We start from the raw sequence: 18,802 nt of genomic DNA, 5'->3' as shown, positions 1-18,802 counted from the left end.
CCTTGAGCATTTTGTTACTCCTTCTAAGTAGGACAGAGGCACCCACACTTGGTCTTCCTTCTTCATGAGCTTCATGTCATCTGTGAGTTGAATCTTGGGTATTTCAAGCTTCTGGGCTAATATCCACTTATCAGTGAGTGAATACCATGTGTATTCTCTTGTGATTGGGTTACCTCACTCAGGAGGATATTTTCTAGTTCCATCCATTTACCTAAGAATTTCTCAAACTCATTGTTTTTAATAGCTGAGTAATACTCCATTATGTAAATGTAGTACATTTTTTTAAATCTATTCCTCTGTTGAAGGGCATCTGGGTTCTTTCCAGTTTCTGGCTATTATAACTAAAACTAATAGACGAGAAGGTGGGGAAGAACCTCGAATACTTGGGCACAGGGGAAAAGTTCCTGAACAGAACACCAATGGCTTATGCTCTAAGAGCAAGAATTGACAAATGGGGCCTCATAAAATTGCAAAGTTTCTGTAAGGCAAAGGACACTGTCAACAAGACAAAACAGCAACCAACAGATTGGTAGAGGGCTAATATTCAATATATACAAAGAACTCAAGAAATTAGACTCCAGACAACCAAATAACCCTATTAAAAATGGGGTACAGAGCTAAACAAAGAATTCTCAACTGAGGAAACTGGAATGGCTGAGAAGCACCTAAAGAAATGTTCAACATCCTTAGGCATCAGGGAAATGCGAATCAAAACAACCCTGAGATTCCACCTGACACCAGTCAGAATGGCTAAGATCAAAAACTCAGGTGATAGCAGATGCTGGCGAGGATATGGAGAAAGAGAAACATTCCTCCATTGTTGGTGGGATTGCAAGATGGTGCAACCACTCTGGAAATCAGTCTGGTGGTTCCTCAGAAAATTGGACATAGCATTATCTGAGGACCTAGCTATACTACTCCTGGGCATATACCCAGAAAATGCTCCAACATATAACAAGGACATATGTTCATAGCAGCCTTATTTATAATAGCCAAAATATTTAATTCTTATTTATCCTAACTTAATTTGATTTTCTTCAAAATCACTTATGTTTGATAATGAAAATTATTGTGAATTGTACTATAAAAGAATGGGGAAAAGAAACAAAATAAAATGTATAGGTTTACAATCATATTAAAAACTTCTAGGCAGGCAGCAGAAACACTAATCTTAATCCCAGCACTCGGTGTCAGAATTCGAGGCCAGCATGATCTACAGAGTGGGTTCAAAGATAGCCAGGGCTGTTACACAGAGAGAGGCTATCTCTGAAAATTCAAAGAACTTCTATGTATGTAAGTTTCTATGCACATATCAGTGTACCCTTAAAAATCCCCCTGGTGATAAACAGGTTAAATGAGATCAGAGAGACTTTCACTGTTCATTTTATCCTTCATGGTTCTATTTGTAATTTCAAATCACATATTATTATTAAGTATCAGAGCTGAGCAACAGGATGAGTCACTTCATTTTTTCCTTTTTATAGTATTTTTTTCCAGTCAGTATGGGGTGGAAACCAGGAGCTATATATACTGGGCAAGCATTCTCCCATTAGGCTGCAGCACAGACATCCAGTGTTTTTAAAAGGTTCCAGTGAGAGATAAAGGAGATGGCTAAGTCAGTAAAAGACCTGATACAAAGACCTGAGTTTTACACCCAGAACCTAGGTAAAAAGCTAGACATATATACATCTGCAATCCTTGGTTCTGGGAAGACAAAGACAGGAAGATCCCAGGAGCTCACTGGACAGCCAGTGTAGGCAAGAACTGAATTTTGAGTTCAGTGAGAGATCCTGTCTCAAAAATTAAAATGATGCAAAGGAATCAAGTAAGACATCAACCTCTAGCCTATACCACATGCTAACACCTGCACAATACAAACATACACACTTAATTGTAGGGAGCCGCAGCGAGCAGTGACAACATTCGCCATTACAAGATGGCGCTGGCATCCGGTGCTCCCACAAGTAAACAACTAAACTGTGCAGGTGCAAGAGGCGAAAGCGCGCCAAGTCACTGCCCATCCGGGGCGTAATATGGGGTGATGAGTGAACAGCCAATCAGAAGTGAACACGTCACTCTAGGGTGCATATAAGCAGTGCCTTTTCCGGGCGTGGGGTCTTCCGCTTCAGTTGATACAAGAATAAAGCCTCACTGTAGTAACTACCCAAACACTGCCTCCCGTGTCTCTCTTGCGGGCGAGGGGATTCGGAAGGGGCGCGGAACACTTAATGAATTATCATCTATAACATCTATAACAGAATTATAAAAAACAAAAAATTAAAAATTAAATAGTTCCTTAGTCACTTTAAAAAAAATCATATAACAACTATTTGTAATAATAACTGGGGGAGGGAGTAAAGCTCAATGTTTAAAAAGCTGATTTAAAAGGTAAGTCTGGTGTGGTGGTTCATATTTATACTCCCAGGAAGAGACTGAGAAGAGGGTCATGCTGAGTTCCAAGTCATCTTTTGCTACAAGAGTGTAACCCTGTCTCAAAACAAAACAAAACAAAATGAAACAAAACAAAACAAGCCCCACCAAGTACCAGGCTCAGAACTCATGGTCCTCCCCCCTCAGCCTTGCAACTGCTATTTATGGTCACAGGCATGTGTTAGATATCAACAATTAGATACTAGTTGGGGCAGAATTTTCCCTGTCCAATTAATTTAAATATTAGTGCTGCAGAAGGCCTGTGATTGGACAGAAAAGGAGGTGAAGCTAAGAGTGGCAGAGACGGAACAGCAGACACAGGGAGGAGGAGAAGAAAGGAACCAAGATGGAGCAGGAGGAAGATGATCCAGACTCCACCTGGCTTTAAATAGCCACAGGTACATATAATATCATATAGGAATACAATAATTGAGGAAATTTGTCTAATCTAGGTGGGCAGCTTGTATCATTATTAATTGGCTCTGAAATTATTGTGTGGGCATCTTGTGAATTGAGAATTTATTGATATATAAATCTGACAGATTAATTATAAGCTTTTAGAGTTTTGTTACTACAGGGTTGCTGGGTATGGTGGCTAACCATGGGGTGGGCGGTCATTGCGTGGGGCTGATGTGACAACAACCCACTAAGGAAACTTAGTGAGTCTTGTACAGACATTTCAGGAGCTACCAAACCAAGAGAAACCACCAAGTTAAGAACACCCTGCTGGAATACGGCCCGCTAGTACCCAGCGTAGTGAGGGAACTTGCCCTTCTTTTTAATATTTCCCACACTAGTAACTCTTTGGTAAACACATATAGTAGAAGAGAAAAAATGGATATACTTCATGATATAAAAATCATTTTAAAAAGAGCATTTGGTTCCATATTTAAATTAAAAGTTTTAAATCAATTAGTATCTATCTATTTTCAAGAACTAGTAACTGAAGTTATTTGGGCCAGGTCTTATACTGGGCAAAGGAGATATGTTATAAACTTTAGTTGCTCCAGACAGAAAACATACTAAATAAAGAACTACCATGGAATAAAAACAGAATTATTTACCTAGCATCTGAAGAGCTTTATCATCTGAAAATATGACCATTCAAAATTATTCCCACCTCCACAGGTTCAAAGTCCTTCCAACACTGGAGGTGGGGACTACTTTTTTACACCCTTGAATTTAGACTTGTGAATTGCTTTGACCATGATGAAAGTCAAGCTGTGCCCACACCAAGTTGCTTCAGCTGAAAATGAGACAGACAAGTCATCTCTTCATCCCCCAATCAAACTCCTAATTGTAAGAAAAATCAAATTATAAGCATGTTAACATGATTTACTGGGCCAAAGCAGACAAATATAGGAGAGGGAAGCACACTGTTATCTGGATATAGTAATATAAGATCCGTAAACTTCTCACACCTGCCTTTGTCACAGAGTAAAGAGAAGCTGAAGGAAAAATGAAACTGAAAACTGAAGGAGCAGTAAGAGCTGCTGCAGGAAGCCACATGAGCAATGTCCCCACACAATGGCATAATGATTAAAACTGTCACATACAGTTTTTCAGTAGAGTTAAAAAAAAATGAATGAACCTGTGGACGGGCAGATTTCCCACCAAAATATGCAAAATTTTAGTAGTTTTTTAAAAAAAGGAAATACCACAATGTGTAAAGGGAAAATCATGAGCTTGTTGAACTGTTAAAATTTATAATAAGGAATTGCTGGATTGAAAAAATAACTCTTACGTGTAACCCTATCATTAGGGAACAAAACCAGGAAGATTCCAAGATCTAACTGACTGGCCACCCTAGTCAAAATGGTGAGTTTCCGATTCAGTGAGAGAGCCTGTCTCAAGCTAAGTAATAAAGAGATGGAGAGAGGAAGACATACAATATCCTATTCTGGCCTCCTTCTGTGCATATATGGTACACATCCCTATATACTCACATACACAGAAACAAACAAAATCAGGAGAGATGGGCCGGGAGTAGGGGGTACAGGGAAGAGGAAGAGATCAAAGGAGATAAAAGAAATTGGGAGAGGAGAGCAAACAGCCAGCACTGGGACTAAGACTAAATGCAAAGAACTGACAGTAAATAACATAGAGGCTCATGGTCACCAAATGAAGTTCCTTTCTAGGAACACATGCCTACACAACCATCCAGGCAAAAGAGCTTCTTAAACTTACCCTGTCAATTATAACTAGGTGTCCAAAATAGAGAAAAGCCACTCTCAAAAAGAATCTCAGATGGCTTTATTTCTTAAGAGAATACAGTTCTTATTTGATACACAGAAAACCAATAAAGTACTTAAAAGAATTTTGTCTGTCTGTGTTGAGGATTGGTTCTAATGCTCTGAATTAATCTGGTCCCCAAAATCAGGAATCTGAGTGGACAACACTGAAGGTCCTTGTCCCCAACTGGTTCTTGATCAATCAACAAAGAGCCAATGGACAACAGCTGGGCAAGTACACTGAGGCAGGACCTTTGGATTTGCTAGCGCTAGGAATGGGAAGAGAGCAAGGGAAGGAATCACCATGATTCAGAGGGAGACAGATCAGATTTAGAGCTGCAGAAGGAAAATCATCTGAAATGTAGGTGAGAAGAAATGCTGTCCCACGGAAGGGCTATCCAGAAGTGTCTTGGGCAGCAAAGACTAGGGAGCTGCCCAGAAGGAGCCAGGGCAACAAAGATAAAATATAGAATTAGAGGGTGTTACAGGAAGGAAATGCGTTCTAGGCTCAGAGAGGATTAGAACTGCCCAGCATTTGAGCTAGCCAAGGAATTTTAAAATTAACTGGTGTGTGTGTGTGTGTGTGTGTGTTTCATTCATGAATCCAAAGAACTCCTAGGCAAGTGGCTGAGAGCACAACCCACTGGGAACCAAAGCAGTGTAGCTAAACTTGTGGCTGAACTCAAAAGAAACAATAGATAAAGCTTCTGGGCCTTTAAACTAACACAATGAACCAAATGGAAACTCAGGTACAAAGTAGACCCTTGTAGGTAGGACCTCAAAAAAAGCCTCACAAAGGCTAGGATGACAGGCTTCTGCAAGGCCTGAAAGCCTATTTATTTATTTATTCATTTCTTGTTTGTTTGTTCGTTTTTTTTTTGTTGTTGTTGTTGTTTTGTTTTTTCCGAGACAAGGTTTATCCATATAGCCCTGGCTGTCCTCGAACTCAGAGAAATCTACCTGCCTCTGGACTAAGGGTATAAAAGCCCATTTCTTTTAAAAAAAAAAAAAAAAAAAAAGTAAAACGACACAGTAAAACAATCCAAATGACCCAGCTGAGCAATCAAAAACAAACAAATCCAGGAATCAGGTAAACTATGAAACTACTACCAGAATAGAGAACCAACTAGAGTCAAGGACTCCTCTCTGTCCCATGGCTGCAGGATGACACTGCTGTGAATTAACCCATTCTAAGACACTTCCTGAATCGCCTTTTATTTTACTCTCCAATGGGAGTTCTACTATGTTTAACTATCACATTTTCAAAAACGTCTTTTTATTCACTTTTCATCTTACCACATAAGGATCCATATAGCATTTTCAGACATATATTACTATACTTTGAATTAATTCATCAAACAGTTTATGCTTTATCCCATTTGTTTCATGTATGTGTGTGTGTGCCCCATAACCTGAGGCCAGAGGACAATGCTCAGGACTCAGTTCTCACAGGATACAAAAACCAAAATGAGAACATGAGGACTGTGCAAGTACCTCTACTCACTAAGCCAGCACAATATCATCAATTCACGAATTTTCTAAAACTACATAAGCAGGGGTGAGGGGGGATATCTAATTTTTCACAGATCTCTAAATCAAGATGCCTCACACCCAAGACTGCATTCATATTTACACTTGATGCAGAATATGGACAATGTATCTGAAATCATTACAGATGTTTGAGTGAGAATGATCCCCAGAAGCCTTTATGCTTGAATACTTAGTCCCCAGAAACTGTTTGCAAAGGATTAGGTGGTGTGGCCTTGTTAAAAAAATTTTGTCAAAAGAAGCAGGCTTTGATGGTTCAAAAAACTTCCATTGTTTTTATTGTTATTCCCAGTGTTCTCTGCTTCCTGGTCCTGGATTATCTTCCTTCTACTAAGTTGTTTCAGTCATGGTGTTTCATCACAGCAATAAAAAAGTAACTGTAACAGAAATCTAGGCATTTAGAAAGGCTAGTATATAGTATGTGTTACAGAGACATAAACTGCCCATCTGAAGTGGAACCATAATAGACCATCCACAAACAGGCACTCAACAATTGCTCCTATTCCTATAGACACATGCTGCTCCTATGAAGATAGAAAATCTATAATCCTCCCTTACACTTTGGCTGACATAGATATCTTGTTCTGAAAAGCAGAAATTGGTACAAGTGGTACTATGTCTCTTCAGGAAGTAAGCACTGTGACTGGAGACATCTAAGTGAGGGCATCTTGGACTCTCTAACCCACTTTGTTCCTTGTTCCAATTTTTAATGTGAAACTATGAATAATTCAATAGTTGTGATTGTAAGGCACTTGATTCTGTAATAATTCATTATTCAGTGATAACTAATTGACACAACACAGTAAGTATGAACAAATGCTCACTGGTTTCTTCTAAAAGTAATGTTAGGGATCTTAATATGATGTGGGAGGAGTTCACTGAACACTGAAAGAGGGAGAGCTATGAATTAGAATTGTGCTTGTAGCTCTCAAATTTCTATATTCTTAGGTTTCCTACATAATAATTAAATGTCATTTTTTAACCCTCCTTTAGAAGGTTGTTATTTTATTGACTATATTATACTACAATCCATTAATTCTCATAATAAAATATATAAAAATTTCAGCAAATGACCAAAAAAAAAATTTTTTTGGTGAATGGGAATTCTAGTTATGCCAACAAATCAAGAAGATAGATAGATAGATAGATAGATAGATAGATAGATAGATAGATAATTTTTCTCAATAATTAGAACATAATAAAAGACAACTGGTTGGGCATAAAACCCCAGCATTTAGGAGACTGAGACAGGAGGACCTCAAATCCAGCCTGGCTACAAAGGGCATTCTTTCTAGACCAGTGTGGCATATATAGTAGACCTTGCCTCAAACAAACAACAAAACACAAAAAGAGAGCCTAAATCTATTGCATAGATTTCTGCAAACATCTTCAGGTTTATATAATTCTTCAGGGTTAGTGTGAATAGATGTGAACAAAAAGGTAATAAAACTTTGAATACACAAGAAAAAAAATCCTATAGTAATAGACTAATCAAGCAGAACAAGTTACATAGAAATCATTGAATCATTCCTATTTGAGTTAAAACAGTATCAACTACACAAAATTCAAGCTGGGTGTTCAAGCCTGTAGCTATTATCTTAGCAGCTGGAGACTGAAGCAGCAAGGCTGCCCTAGGTTCATAGGTAGCACAGGCTACACAACAAGACCCTGTATCAGAAAAATACAAAACCAGAGCCTGAGAGATGGCTCAGTGGTTAAGAGCACTGACTTCTTTTCCAGAGCACCCACATGGTGGCTCACAACTGTCTGTAACTCCAGTAGTACCAAGAGATTCTATATCCTCTTCAGGCCTCTCAGGCACCAGACACACACAAATGGTTCACAGGTATACATGCAGGCAAAAACACTCACACACATAAAACAAAATAGTAAATAAATTTAAGCTCTAAAAAATTTTACAAATAAAATACCACAACAAAAACTAATACACAAAATTGTAACAAGAAAAAAAATTCATTACAACAATATGAAAAGCCTTGGTCTTTAGCTAATTGTAAGTATGCCAGCCAAAAAAATAAATAACCCATATCTATATTAAAATATTAATGCAATTTAGACCTTATTGATAAATTTAAATAACAAACTTCAGGAAGAATAAGCTCCCTGTATTTAGAACTACTGAAACTGTGTAAAATAATAAGTATATATTAAGAAATAACATAGGAGGCTGGGGAGATGGCTCAGTAGGTAAGAGTGTTGGCTGCTCTTCCAAAAAACTCAGGTTAAATTCCCAAAACCCACATGGCAACTCACAACTGTCTATATCTCCCATTTCAGGAGATCTAACACCTTTACATATGCATGCAAGCAAAACACCAATGTACACAAAATAAAAATAAATTTTTAAAAACAAATTTTAAAACAAAACAAAAAATAAATTTTAAAACACAAGAAATTACATATAAAAAAGAGAATGTCTACAAATAAGACTTTTTAATTCAAATGTAGCACTGAAAGGAAAATTCTAGAGACTGTTTTTTATTTTACTGACTAACCAATCATTATATGTTAGGCAAAAGACTGGGCACTGAAATCTATGGTAAAGGGCACAGCAGACCCTCCCCTTTCCTCTACTGCTTATCTTCCATGGCACCCCTACCACAGGAAGACCTTTATCAGGTCTACACAGCTACATCATCCTTGTCATCCCATCATCAGCATGTGTAAACAGAACCTTTATAAAGTTCTGAAAAGATTGACTTCCAAAGATATTTCCAAATGTAAAGTTTTAAAACCATAGTACCACGAAGAATATAATGATTACCCAAAAACATCAAAAAGTCTATTGGCTATTATATCAAAGAAAACAAAATACATCAGCCCAAACACACATGAGTTGTTTTAATTTCCATCTTAAAAAAATAAAAAAATCAGGACAATTCATATGCTCAACCTTAACAGACAACCAGCTAAAAATCAACTTTAATCCTCATAAAGACATTGCAATCTTCAACTTATATTTCATTTTAAATAAAATTTTAATCTCCTTGCTTTGACAAATTATCTTATCCTAAGCTAAAATAATCCCAAAGAAATTAATATCTATGACTTCTCTGGGATTTCTTATAGTAATCAATATACCTTTCCATGGCTTTAGCTGTATAAGGCAAATGCATTTCAATACTGTGTTCGTCTTCATCTGTCTGCAGAGACATGCGTTCAAACATTCCTGTCTTCCATAGCTCTCCGTAAACTAAAGAGATTTCAAAATATATTAAAAAAAATTAATGCATATATTTATTTTATGAACGTCTACCCAACAACATAAAATTATAAGCTATGGCAAGAAACAAAAGCACCACATACTCCACTTTTTTTTAACTATAAGTGAAAGACAGAATGACTAATTTTATTATATAATACAATAAAGACTTACCATTTGGATAATAACATGGTACATTTTTCATCAGCTCCTTTTAACATTTCTATATAAACTCTGGTTCTAGGCCATTCTTTGAATTTAAAAAATGTTTTAGTCAAAACAGTCATTAGAATTCCTAATGTAACAGGGAAACATTACCAATCTATTTGCATATAAAGTTAATAATAGTTTTTTTAGTTTTGCTTTGTTTTTTTATAATTGTGTAGTTTTATTATTTTACTTCATGTTTCTACCATACCGACAATATAAAATTCTCACCTCCAATACTATCTTTCACAAAATCCAAACTTTACCTTACAGCAGAAATCTTAAATCTGCCCCAGTATTATGCCAACTTAAGATGATCTAGTTATCTAGTTCTCTCTGATGAGATAGACTTAAGATGAAGACTGTAGAGCAATATGTAAAATTTAGTATGTAAAAACACAAGGAAGAATAACTTAGAGCAGGGCTGGCGGCTCACACTAATAACCCCAGCTACTTGGGAGGCTAGAGCAGCAGAATAACAAACTCAAGGCTAGCCTGGACTACAGAGTAGGACAAGATCTGGTTGAGTTCACCTAGCAAATTCCTTTCTCAAAAAACAAAGGAAGAAGGGAGAAAAGGAATGGGAGGGGAGAAACAAAAAACAGAGGGAAAAGAAATGGTAGTTAAGATCTCATTTCCACAAAATACCTCTTAAAAAATTATCCATTTCTTTGCTTGTTGTACCAGAGACCCATAAAAATAGGGAGGTGGAAGGACACACATGCTGGCGTAAAGAGCACTTGCTCTTGCAGAGGGAGGACCAAGGCTCATTCCCAGCATCCACATCCAGCTCACAACCACCTACAGCTCCAGTTTCAAGGGCTCCAAAGCCCTCTTCTGACCTCCTCAGGCACTAGGCAGGCATGTAGTGCACAGGCACGTATGTGAGCAACACACTCATACCATAAAATAAACAAAAAAGTGTGTCTCTTAACTTATGTCAATCAGAAAGCTAATATTCTACTTTCATTAATCAAAGCTATTCAAATATCAAATTGCTACCATTTTATGAAACAACCTCAAATTGTAAAAAGCAAGGCCTAAAACAGCTAATCATTTCTTTTACAGATGACATCTTTCGTTCAATGTAAGAAATTACTGCAAACTTTAATGAAACAATAACATCCCTTATAAAATTAAAATACAATTCAATGAGCTAAAGGATACACTCCAAAGTTCATGAAGGTCGTTATTATGTAGAAAGAAACAGGAGAAGGGAAATTCAAAGTAAAGTATGAGTAATGAATATATCAATATCTATCATTCTACTCTGTATACTGTTTTATACTTTTTTAAAGATTACATTTGTATTAAAAAAAAAAGAAAGAAAGAAAGAAAGAAAGAAAGAAAGAAAGAAAGAAAGAAAGAAAAGAAAATAACTAAGCAGCTAGACATGGTGGCCCAGGCCTGTAATCCCAGCACTCAGAAGCAGAGGCAGGTGGATTTCTGGGAGTTCAAGGCCAGCCTAATCTACAAAGCTAGAAACCCTGTCTTGGGAAACCTGTCAAGAGGGGGAGGTGAGAGAAAAGGAAGGAAAGAAAAGAAAGGAAAAGAGGGGAGGGGAGGGGGAGGGGAGGGGAGGGGAGGGGAGGGGAGGGGAGGGGAGGGGAGGGGAGGGGAGGGGAGGGGAGGGGAGGGACAGCTAAACAAAAATATGACACCTGGGAACAAGAAAGATAACTTTCTCAGTAGATAAACCACTTCTCAACAACAACAACAACAACAAAAAAGCATGCACCTGAATTGGATTTCCAGAATCCACACAAAAATGCCTGATAGTTGGTATACACTTATGACCCCATGAGGAAGTAAAAAATCTCTGCGGCAGAGATTCCTGGGGCTTCCTGGCCAGTCAGCCTACCATTCTAGGTGGGTTCTAGGCCAGTGAGAGACATGGTCTCAAAAGAAAAATGTAGACAGCACAGAAAAAGAACATACAGTACACATTTGTACTCACTCACAGTAGAACACACACATACACATACACACACACACAAACACACACATCAAAATATAACCTCTGGAATCCTAGAAGGAAAATCAACAAAACAGACATGGGAGCTAGACAGATGTCTTAGCAGATAAAATGTTTACCACAGAAGTTTAATGCCTGGACTTTGGACTGAGAATGCATGTAAAAGCTGGACAGTTATGGCAAGCCCATTTGTAACCCCAGTACACAAGAAACAGAAAGGGACTCCCCGGATATAGCTATAGATAGACATAGTTATAAATAGCAAGTGAGATGAGCCACAATAGTGAGTTCTGAGTTCAGTCTGAGACATTGCTCCAATGATATATCACAAATGGTTAAGGCAGACACCTGACGTCAGCCTCAGGCTTCCACATAGCACACATGCACCTTTACACACACATATATGACTACAAACCTGCTAACACACATACATACATACATACAAAAAATAACACATGTTAAAAGCAAAACGTATTTAAATTTTCTATACTACTTTTCAGAGCTTCAGAAAATAGAGAATAATTTTCCCATAAAAAACAATGAGAGGAAATTAAAGTATTATTGCCATCATTTAAAGTAAAAAAAAGTGGGGCTGGAGAGATAAGCTTAGCAGTTAAGAGCACTGAGTGCTCTTCCAGAGGACCTGAGTTCAATTCCCAGCAACCACATTGTGGCTCACAACCATCTGTAATGGGATCCGATGCCCCTTTCTGTTGTGTATGAAGACAGAGACGGTGTACTCACATACATAAAATAAATAAATAAATAAATCTTTAAAGTGAAAAAAGTGATACATATAAAAATAGAGTTAACTTGCCAAGTCTTTCATCAGGTTGGCATGTATACTAATTTCTTCCTTCATGGTATAGCACAAGCAAAGTATTTCTCTAAATATAAATGAAACCACTATGATATGGAGCTAAGTGCCTTTAACATATTTTTGTAGTTATGAGTAAAATACAACTTTTTGTGTCTATTATATATAAATTAATTACCAATTTTTGTCTTTTAAAATATTTTAGACTGAATTGCAATCCTTATTAAATGAGCTTTAGCTATTTAAAAGCTATGATGTCTATATACTTACTCTTTTGGTCAATACGAAGGTCATACAGAGGAGTCCTATATATATCCACACTGGAGAGTGCACATCGAGACAGGGGCACATGATGGGAAGGCCCAAGGATGAAAATTCTCCGGCTGGGAGATACACAACAGAAACACAGAACAAATGTACTTCTACACAAATCTTATTAAATAAAAGGAAAAGTAACTTTAAATTTTACTTGTTTTTTCACGCTGACTACCTCCTTTTACTACATTCTGTGAACATAAGAGCTCAACTATATTCTCATCAAAATTCATACACTAAAATTCCAACTTCCCACATCCGACTGCAGGCCAATTTGGAGATACATTTTTATTTTAAGAGCTAATGAAGTTAAAATGAAGCCCTTATCTACTTGACTGAAGTACCTATATAAAAAAAACTTCAAAGCCAGGACTGGTATCCCATATACTCCAGAATGTTGGACCCTTGAGGCAAACACTGTTCCAAGTTTGAAGCCAACCTGGATTACATAGTGACTTCTAGCTTGCCAGGATTACATAATAAGATCCTGGAAATGGGGGAGGGGTGAAAGACACATGGGACACAACCACAACACATGACTCCAAGGACATGCCTAACAGTCATGCAGTAAGCGGCCTAGCAGCCAAAAAGAGGAGCTTTAAAGAAAACAACCCTACCAGGCCATTAATTACACTAGGTTTCTAGTTTTCCAGAAATATGAGGAAGTGAGACTTCGGTGAACTAAAATCACAGTTCTTGAAATTCTATTACAATCGAACTGAATTTACTCTTCAGTTTTAATCTGAATTTTTGTCCAATAATTGAAAATACTAGCTATAAATTTTTATAGTAAATATACTATACATAAAAATCATTTCTAAATGTATAACTAGACATATTTCAAAGTATAGTATCAGTTTAAATATTTCAGCTATAAAAATGTTAAATTTTTTTAATAAAAATAAAATAAAGTTTTTAATAAAAATAAATAATACTGTTTCAAACTTCTAAACATCTATATAAAACAACATTACAAAGAAGTATTCAATAAAGCTGGTTTGACATTTCTATGGTAGCAAAAAACCAGGGCCTCATCTTGTTGAAAGGAATTATATATAATAAACGTTCTCTATTATCAAACACAAACTTAATAATGTATGATTTGCATGGTAGTCTATCTAAAGAAAACTGGGCTACAACTTCCGCAACCCCTTTATCTCAACACCAAAGCAAAATTAGCGTCCTATCATTTTACACCAAACGTCCAAACTTGCTCTACAACCTAAATTCTGAAACCATGCATTTACTGTTTTCTAAAATTCAAACAAAACAATCTTACCATACTATATACAAACATAAATAAGTTAAAGATTCCAAAGGGGGAAAACTATGAGAAAGAAGAAAATAGACAGTGGGTTTATGTACTGGGAAAAGGGACCTGGTTCTTTCACTGTCAGAGACTTGCAGGACAAGGCATGTGTGCTATGGGGATAATCTCTGACAAAATTCTATTAGTGTACCAAGGATGACAGCATTCACCTATACCCTAACACTCAGGGTGACTCAGAAGGATCTAGGATAATTGGGATTTCAAAGCCAACTTGTTCTACAAAACTCAGACACCATCTCTTTAAAAAAAAAAAAAAAAGTCAGGTATAGTGGAACACATCTTTAATTGTAGCTCACAGGAAGCAACACAAAGGCAGATCTGGTCTGCATAGTACATGCAAGCAAGCAAGCAACAACCAGCCAACCAAAATCTATTACTAAGCTAAGAAAATTAAACTTTTTTTTTTTTAAAAAAAAAACATGCAACTTCAAAGTTGGGGAAGGATGCAGGATATAAGGAAGTTTTGGATTAAGTTATTCTCAGAGTCCTCAAAGAAATCACACAGGAAACTATTTTATCCTTGGGCCAATGTAAGCCAGAAGTAATCTCTCTTCTGCCCTTTGTCTTCTCCATCTTTTTTTAAAAAAGATTTACCTATATATTCCATGTGTTTGAGTGTTACGTCTACACGCATGCCTGCACACGAGAAGAGGACAAAGGATTCCATTATGTTGTGAAACCCCAAGTAGGTGCTGGGAATTGACCTCAGGACCTCTTAAGGTGCTCTTAGCCACTGAGCCATCTTTCCAGCCCTTCTTTCTCCATCTTGTTAGTACTGCAATCCATTATTTGTATCATCAGTACCATAAAGAGGGAGGATCAAATTTACATACTATTAAATAAACAAAACCAAAAGATACCATTCTGTTCTATTACAGCAGAATACAAATAGTAATAAATTCTTTTATTAAAGTCTAACGTGAAATATGTATAAAATAGTAACTTGGGAATATGTAGGTCACTTGATTAATGCCAGGAAATGCATGAACTAAGCATCAATGAATGACATTTGGCTAGGCATGGTGGTACATGTTTGTACTCTATTAAATACTCAGAATGCTGAAGCAGGGGGATCAGTTGAGCATGAGAACATAAGGCTAGCCAAAGCAACATAGTGAGATTCTACTTACAAAAGAAACAGGGAAAGAAGATAGGGGAAGGAAGGAAAGGAAAAACCCTTAATATGAAAAAAGGAAGAGTAGTTCTGGTTGAGAAATCAGTTTCTACAATAAAAAAATACTTAATATATAGTATGTAATATTTAACATCAGGATGCTTTGGAAAAAACTAAGATATATAGTTAAAATATAAAATGATACTTTTAAAATGTCAGTCTCTAGCCAGGCATGATAGCCCACACCTCTAATCCCAGCACTCAGAAGGCAGAGGCAAGCAGATCTCTTCCAAGTTCCAGGCCAACCAGGCTTACACAGAGCTCCAGAACAGCCAGGGCTACATCAAAAGACCCGTCTCAAACAATGACAACAAGAAGTCGATCTGAAGGCTTATATTACTCTAATAATGACAATGAGCACTGCGCCAGAGATGAAACACCCACAGCGGTCTTCTGGGAGCCTAAAGGCCTTCAACTGAGACGGACTACTTTCTTAGCATTCCTTTTTGTCAAACCCAACCTATATAGAAGAGCTCCTACCGATCTGAATTAGCCAGATGCTTTCCCAAAAAATTCTTTCTAGTTTGGTAAAAACACCCACAATCAAACTAGTGCAGTTCCAGAAATGAGTTACAGAAACAAGAAAAAGTTAAAATCCTTAAAAGTGAAACACAAAAACCACAGAAGGGTAGATATTACTGTAATAGTTGAAATGGGGCATATTCAAGATAATAGTGACCCAAAATAGGTCTTTGTTAGCTAAAGTGCTAACAAAAGAAAATTAACAAGGCACACTGAAGCTCATGTGTTTCTTCCTTTCTTTGCTAGATCCATAGACAGCAAGCCACTGCAATTGTTGGAGGGAAATAAACGTGCAAGGCTATGTTCCTTTCCTTTAATAACTACAAAGTGTTTTGCCTTTAAAGAAATAACCTCAGTATTGCTTTGCAGGCTGTTACTAGATGGGTAAATGAAACCTTTAATATGAAATAGAGGCCTGGCAGGGAGTCACATTTTCCTAGAAATATAGTTCATACACTACAGCTCCTTGAGAATTTACCTCTGTGAAATTATTATAACGAATATGGTCTATGAGCACTCGCCTTCATTCTGTTCAACTACCTACTCCAACTAACGGGACATAAATAATTTTTTAAAGGTGTTTCACGGGGAAGGAAAATATTCTATCAGAAACACAAATCTGATCATTCCACTTTCCCTTGACCTTACTTTAAAAAGTCCTTCCTGAGCCGAGATGGATATTACACCTTTAATCTCAGTGCCCTCAAGCCAGAGGCAGTCAAATCTTTGTGAATTTGAGGCCAGCCTGGTCTACAAAGTTATTTCCAGAACAGCCAGGACAACACAGAGAAACTACCTTGAAAAACAAAAAAAACAAGTGTTATGAAATCAAGTAAAAACCTTAAAAATAAGAAGGATTGGGTGGGGGGCTAGTATATGTGTATGCCTTGGGGGCAAGGGTTGGGTGCATAGATACATTATGTCAGCACACGTAGAAGCCAGAGCTTAACATCAGGTGTCTTCCTCTGGAGCCCTGCACTTCTTGGAAGACAAGGTCTCTAGGTGAAACTAGAGCTCACAGTTTTAGCTGAGGTATCTAACAAGTTGGCCCACGGATCTTCCCTTCTACACAGCACCTGCCTCCCAACCTCCCAGCACTGGGATGCCAGGAGCACACCACCACACTAAGGTTTTACATAAGTGCTGGGTTCAAACTCAGGTCTTCACTTGAGCCATCCTCCTAGCCCCTAAAATGGGTTTAAAGTCTCAAATGAACTAGCAACTTTTTGCACTCCTTTGCCCTCCCCATGATTTTTAACATTTTATGGATACACTAGTCTTACAGGTCCCCAATGAAGTTTAACTATGTACGATGTCAACCCTTCAATAGGGTGGTTTAACTTAAACAATAGCTCCTCAATGAATCTTTCCCATGCTTGAAATCCAATCACTCAAGGTCATTTATATCAGTTGTCATAGTGTGATCTATACATTCTTAACAACACACAGGATCTTGTAAAGGAGTACACAGAGTTCAAAACAGTGAAAAGGAAGGTTTCTGCTTTCTTCACTCTGACTAGCACTTAAAATGCAGAAATGAGGGAGAGTAAAACTGTTAGTGCAACTAGTGCAACTTTCAGGGCAGTGAAACCAACGTGTGTCAATAATCCGTTTGTTGCTACATTATTTTTCAAAGGTTAATTTCACCAAAATTCTTGACTCTTGCAAACTTATCTTAACACTACCTGACAAAATATAGTCAAACCCTGGGGATAGATTCATAAGGCATCTCTGCAGATGAACACTTTATCTCAGAGAAATCACCTGTGTACGATGAGCTGCGAGCTGAACTAGACACATTTTTCATGGAATACAACTTTCACTTAAAACAAAACAAGAACACAAAAATACTAGGTATCTGACAAAATTTTCCCCCCAAATTAACAAAATAGATCTGTAAAACAATTGACATATTTATTGTACAGAACAAAATTGAAGCTTTCAAGTGAAAATCAAGTCAGGTATATTTCAGGTGGCAATATGGACAAACATAACCTTGAAATTACATAGTGAAACCCTTGAAAGATCTGCATTGACTCTCGAGAAGCTGTTTTTATTAAATTCAGACTTAGTATTAAAGAGAAACATTTTCTGTTTAATGGGCAAGGTTCCTGCTGCTCCTGTTTGAAACTGTGTATGTGTGTGTGAATGGGTTTCCTTCTCATTTCTCAGCCACAAAACCGGATTATAACAAACTGAATGCAGAAACAGACCTCAGCTCTGCACAGAGGTATATTCTAGCTAAATTATATAATAATCCAAAGTCTGGCACGGTAGCATACACCTGTAATGCCAGCACTATAGAAGCTGAGGCAGGAAGACTGCTTCAAATACAAGGCCAATATAGGCTACAAAGCCAGATTCTTGTCCCAAAAACAAAAAAATAATTAAAAAGTACAACAGACTTGTGTGTGTGTGCATGTATGTGATAGAATAAATATATAAGTAATATAAACCTATATATCTGTGTTTTGGTTTTTGAGATAGGGTCTCTATGTAGTCCTATATATACCAGGATGTCCAGAACTCACAGATCCTTCTGCCTTCCCAGTACTGAGATTAAAGGTATGCTCCACACCAAGCCAGGCTACATTTTGTAAAAGAAATGTAAGAGCAGTGCCTGTTTTCCCATTATCTTTCATTATTACAAGAGGAAATATACTTGTTTCTCACTTAGTGTTTCATTTAGTTCACAGTATTTGGGAACTAACATTAGAGAACATCCTTAGCATGTGTAAGATCCTGGATTTGATTTGTATCATCACACAAAAAAGTCACCTTTGTTAATATGCAGTTTTTATTATTTTGATAGTTTTTATTTTTTGTTCTAATTTGTTGTAGTAATATTTTAAAGTGGCCTCTGGTCTAGCTGACTATCTATGCTGTGGAGGCTCTGCCTAGCTCAGCCACCATGTTGCAGAGCCAGAAGCCATGTGCTCGACACAGCTAGAAATGGCCAACCAGAAACACCAGCCCTGCCACCCAGAAGACGCCAGCATAGGAGATAGCTCTGCCAATCTTCCACGCTGT

At 37.3% G+C, this 18,802-nt stretch overlaps 1 protein-coding gene across 3 annotated transcripts in view; it reads right to left on the bottom strand.

Annotated features, from left to right (window-relative positions):
• The window catches only part of Memo1 (mediator of cell motility 1), an 85,393-nt gene that overhangs the window by 27,285 nt on the left and 39,306 nt on the right, over nucleotides 1–18,802 (bottom strand). For 2 of the 3 annotated variants that reach the window (XM_034513859.2, XM_034513858.2), the window contains 2 exons: nucleotides 12,702–12,814; nucleotides 9,312–9,423 (listed from right to left, as the gene is read on the bottom strand). The exons of the other annotated variant lie outside the window; for it this stretch is intronic. In XM_034513859.2, coding sequence (XP_034369750.1) covers nucleotides 9,312–9,423; nucleotides 12,702–12,814 — 225 coding nt within the window. The remainder of the gene's footprint in view (nucleotides 1–9,311; nucleotides 9,424–12,701; nucleotides 12,815–18,802) is intronic. 3 annotated transcript variants of the gene reach the window in all.

The sequence above is a fragment of the Arvicanthis niloticus genome, chromosome 11 (assembly GCF_011762505.2).
Source record: "Arvicanthis niloticus isolate mArvNil1 chromosome 11, mArvNil1.pat.X, whole genome shotgun sequence".
Classification (NCBI taxonomy): Eukaryota; Metazoa; Chordata; class Mammalia; order Rodentia; family Muridae; genus Arvicanthis; species Arvicanthis niloticus.
The sequence above is the reverse complement of the archived record's forward strand: the minus strand, read 5'-3'. Positions and strand labels throughout refer to the sequence as shown.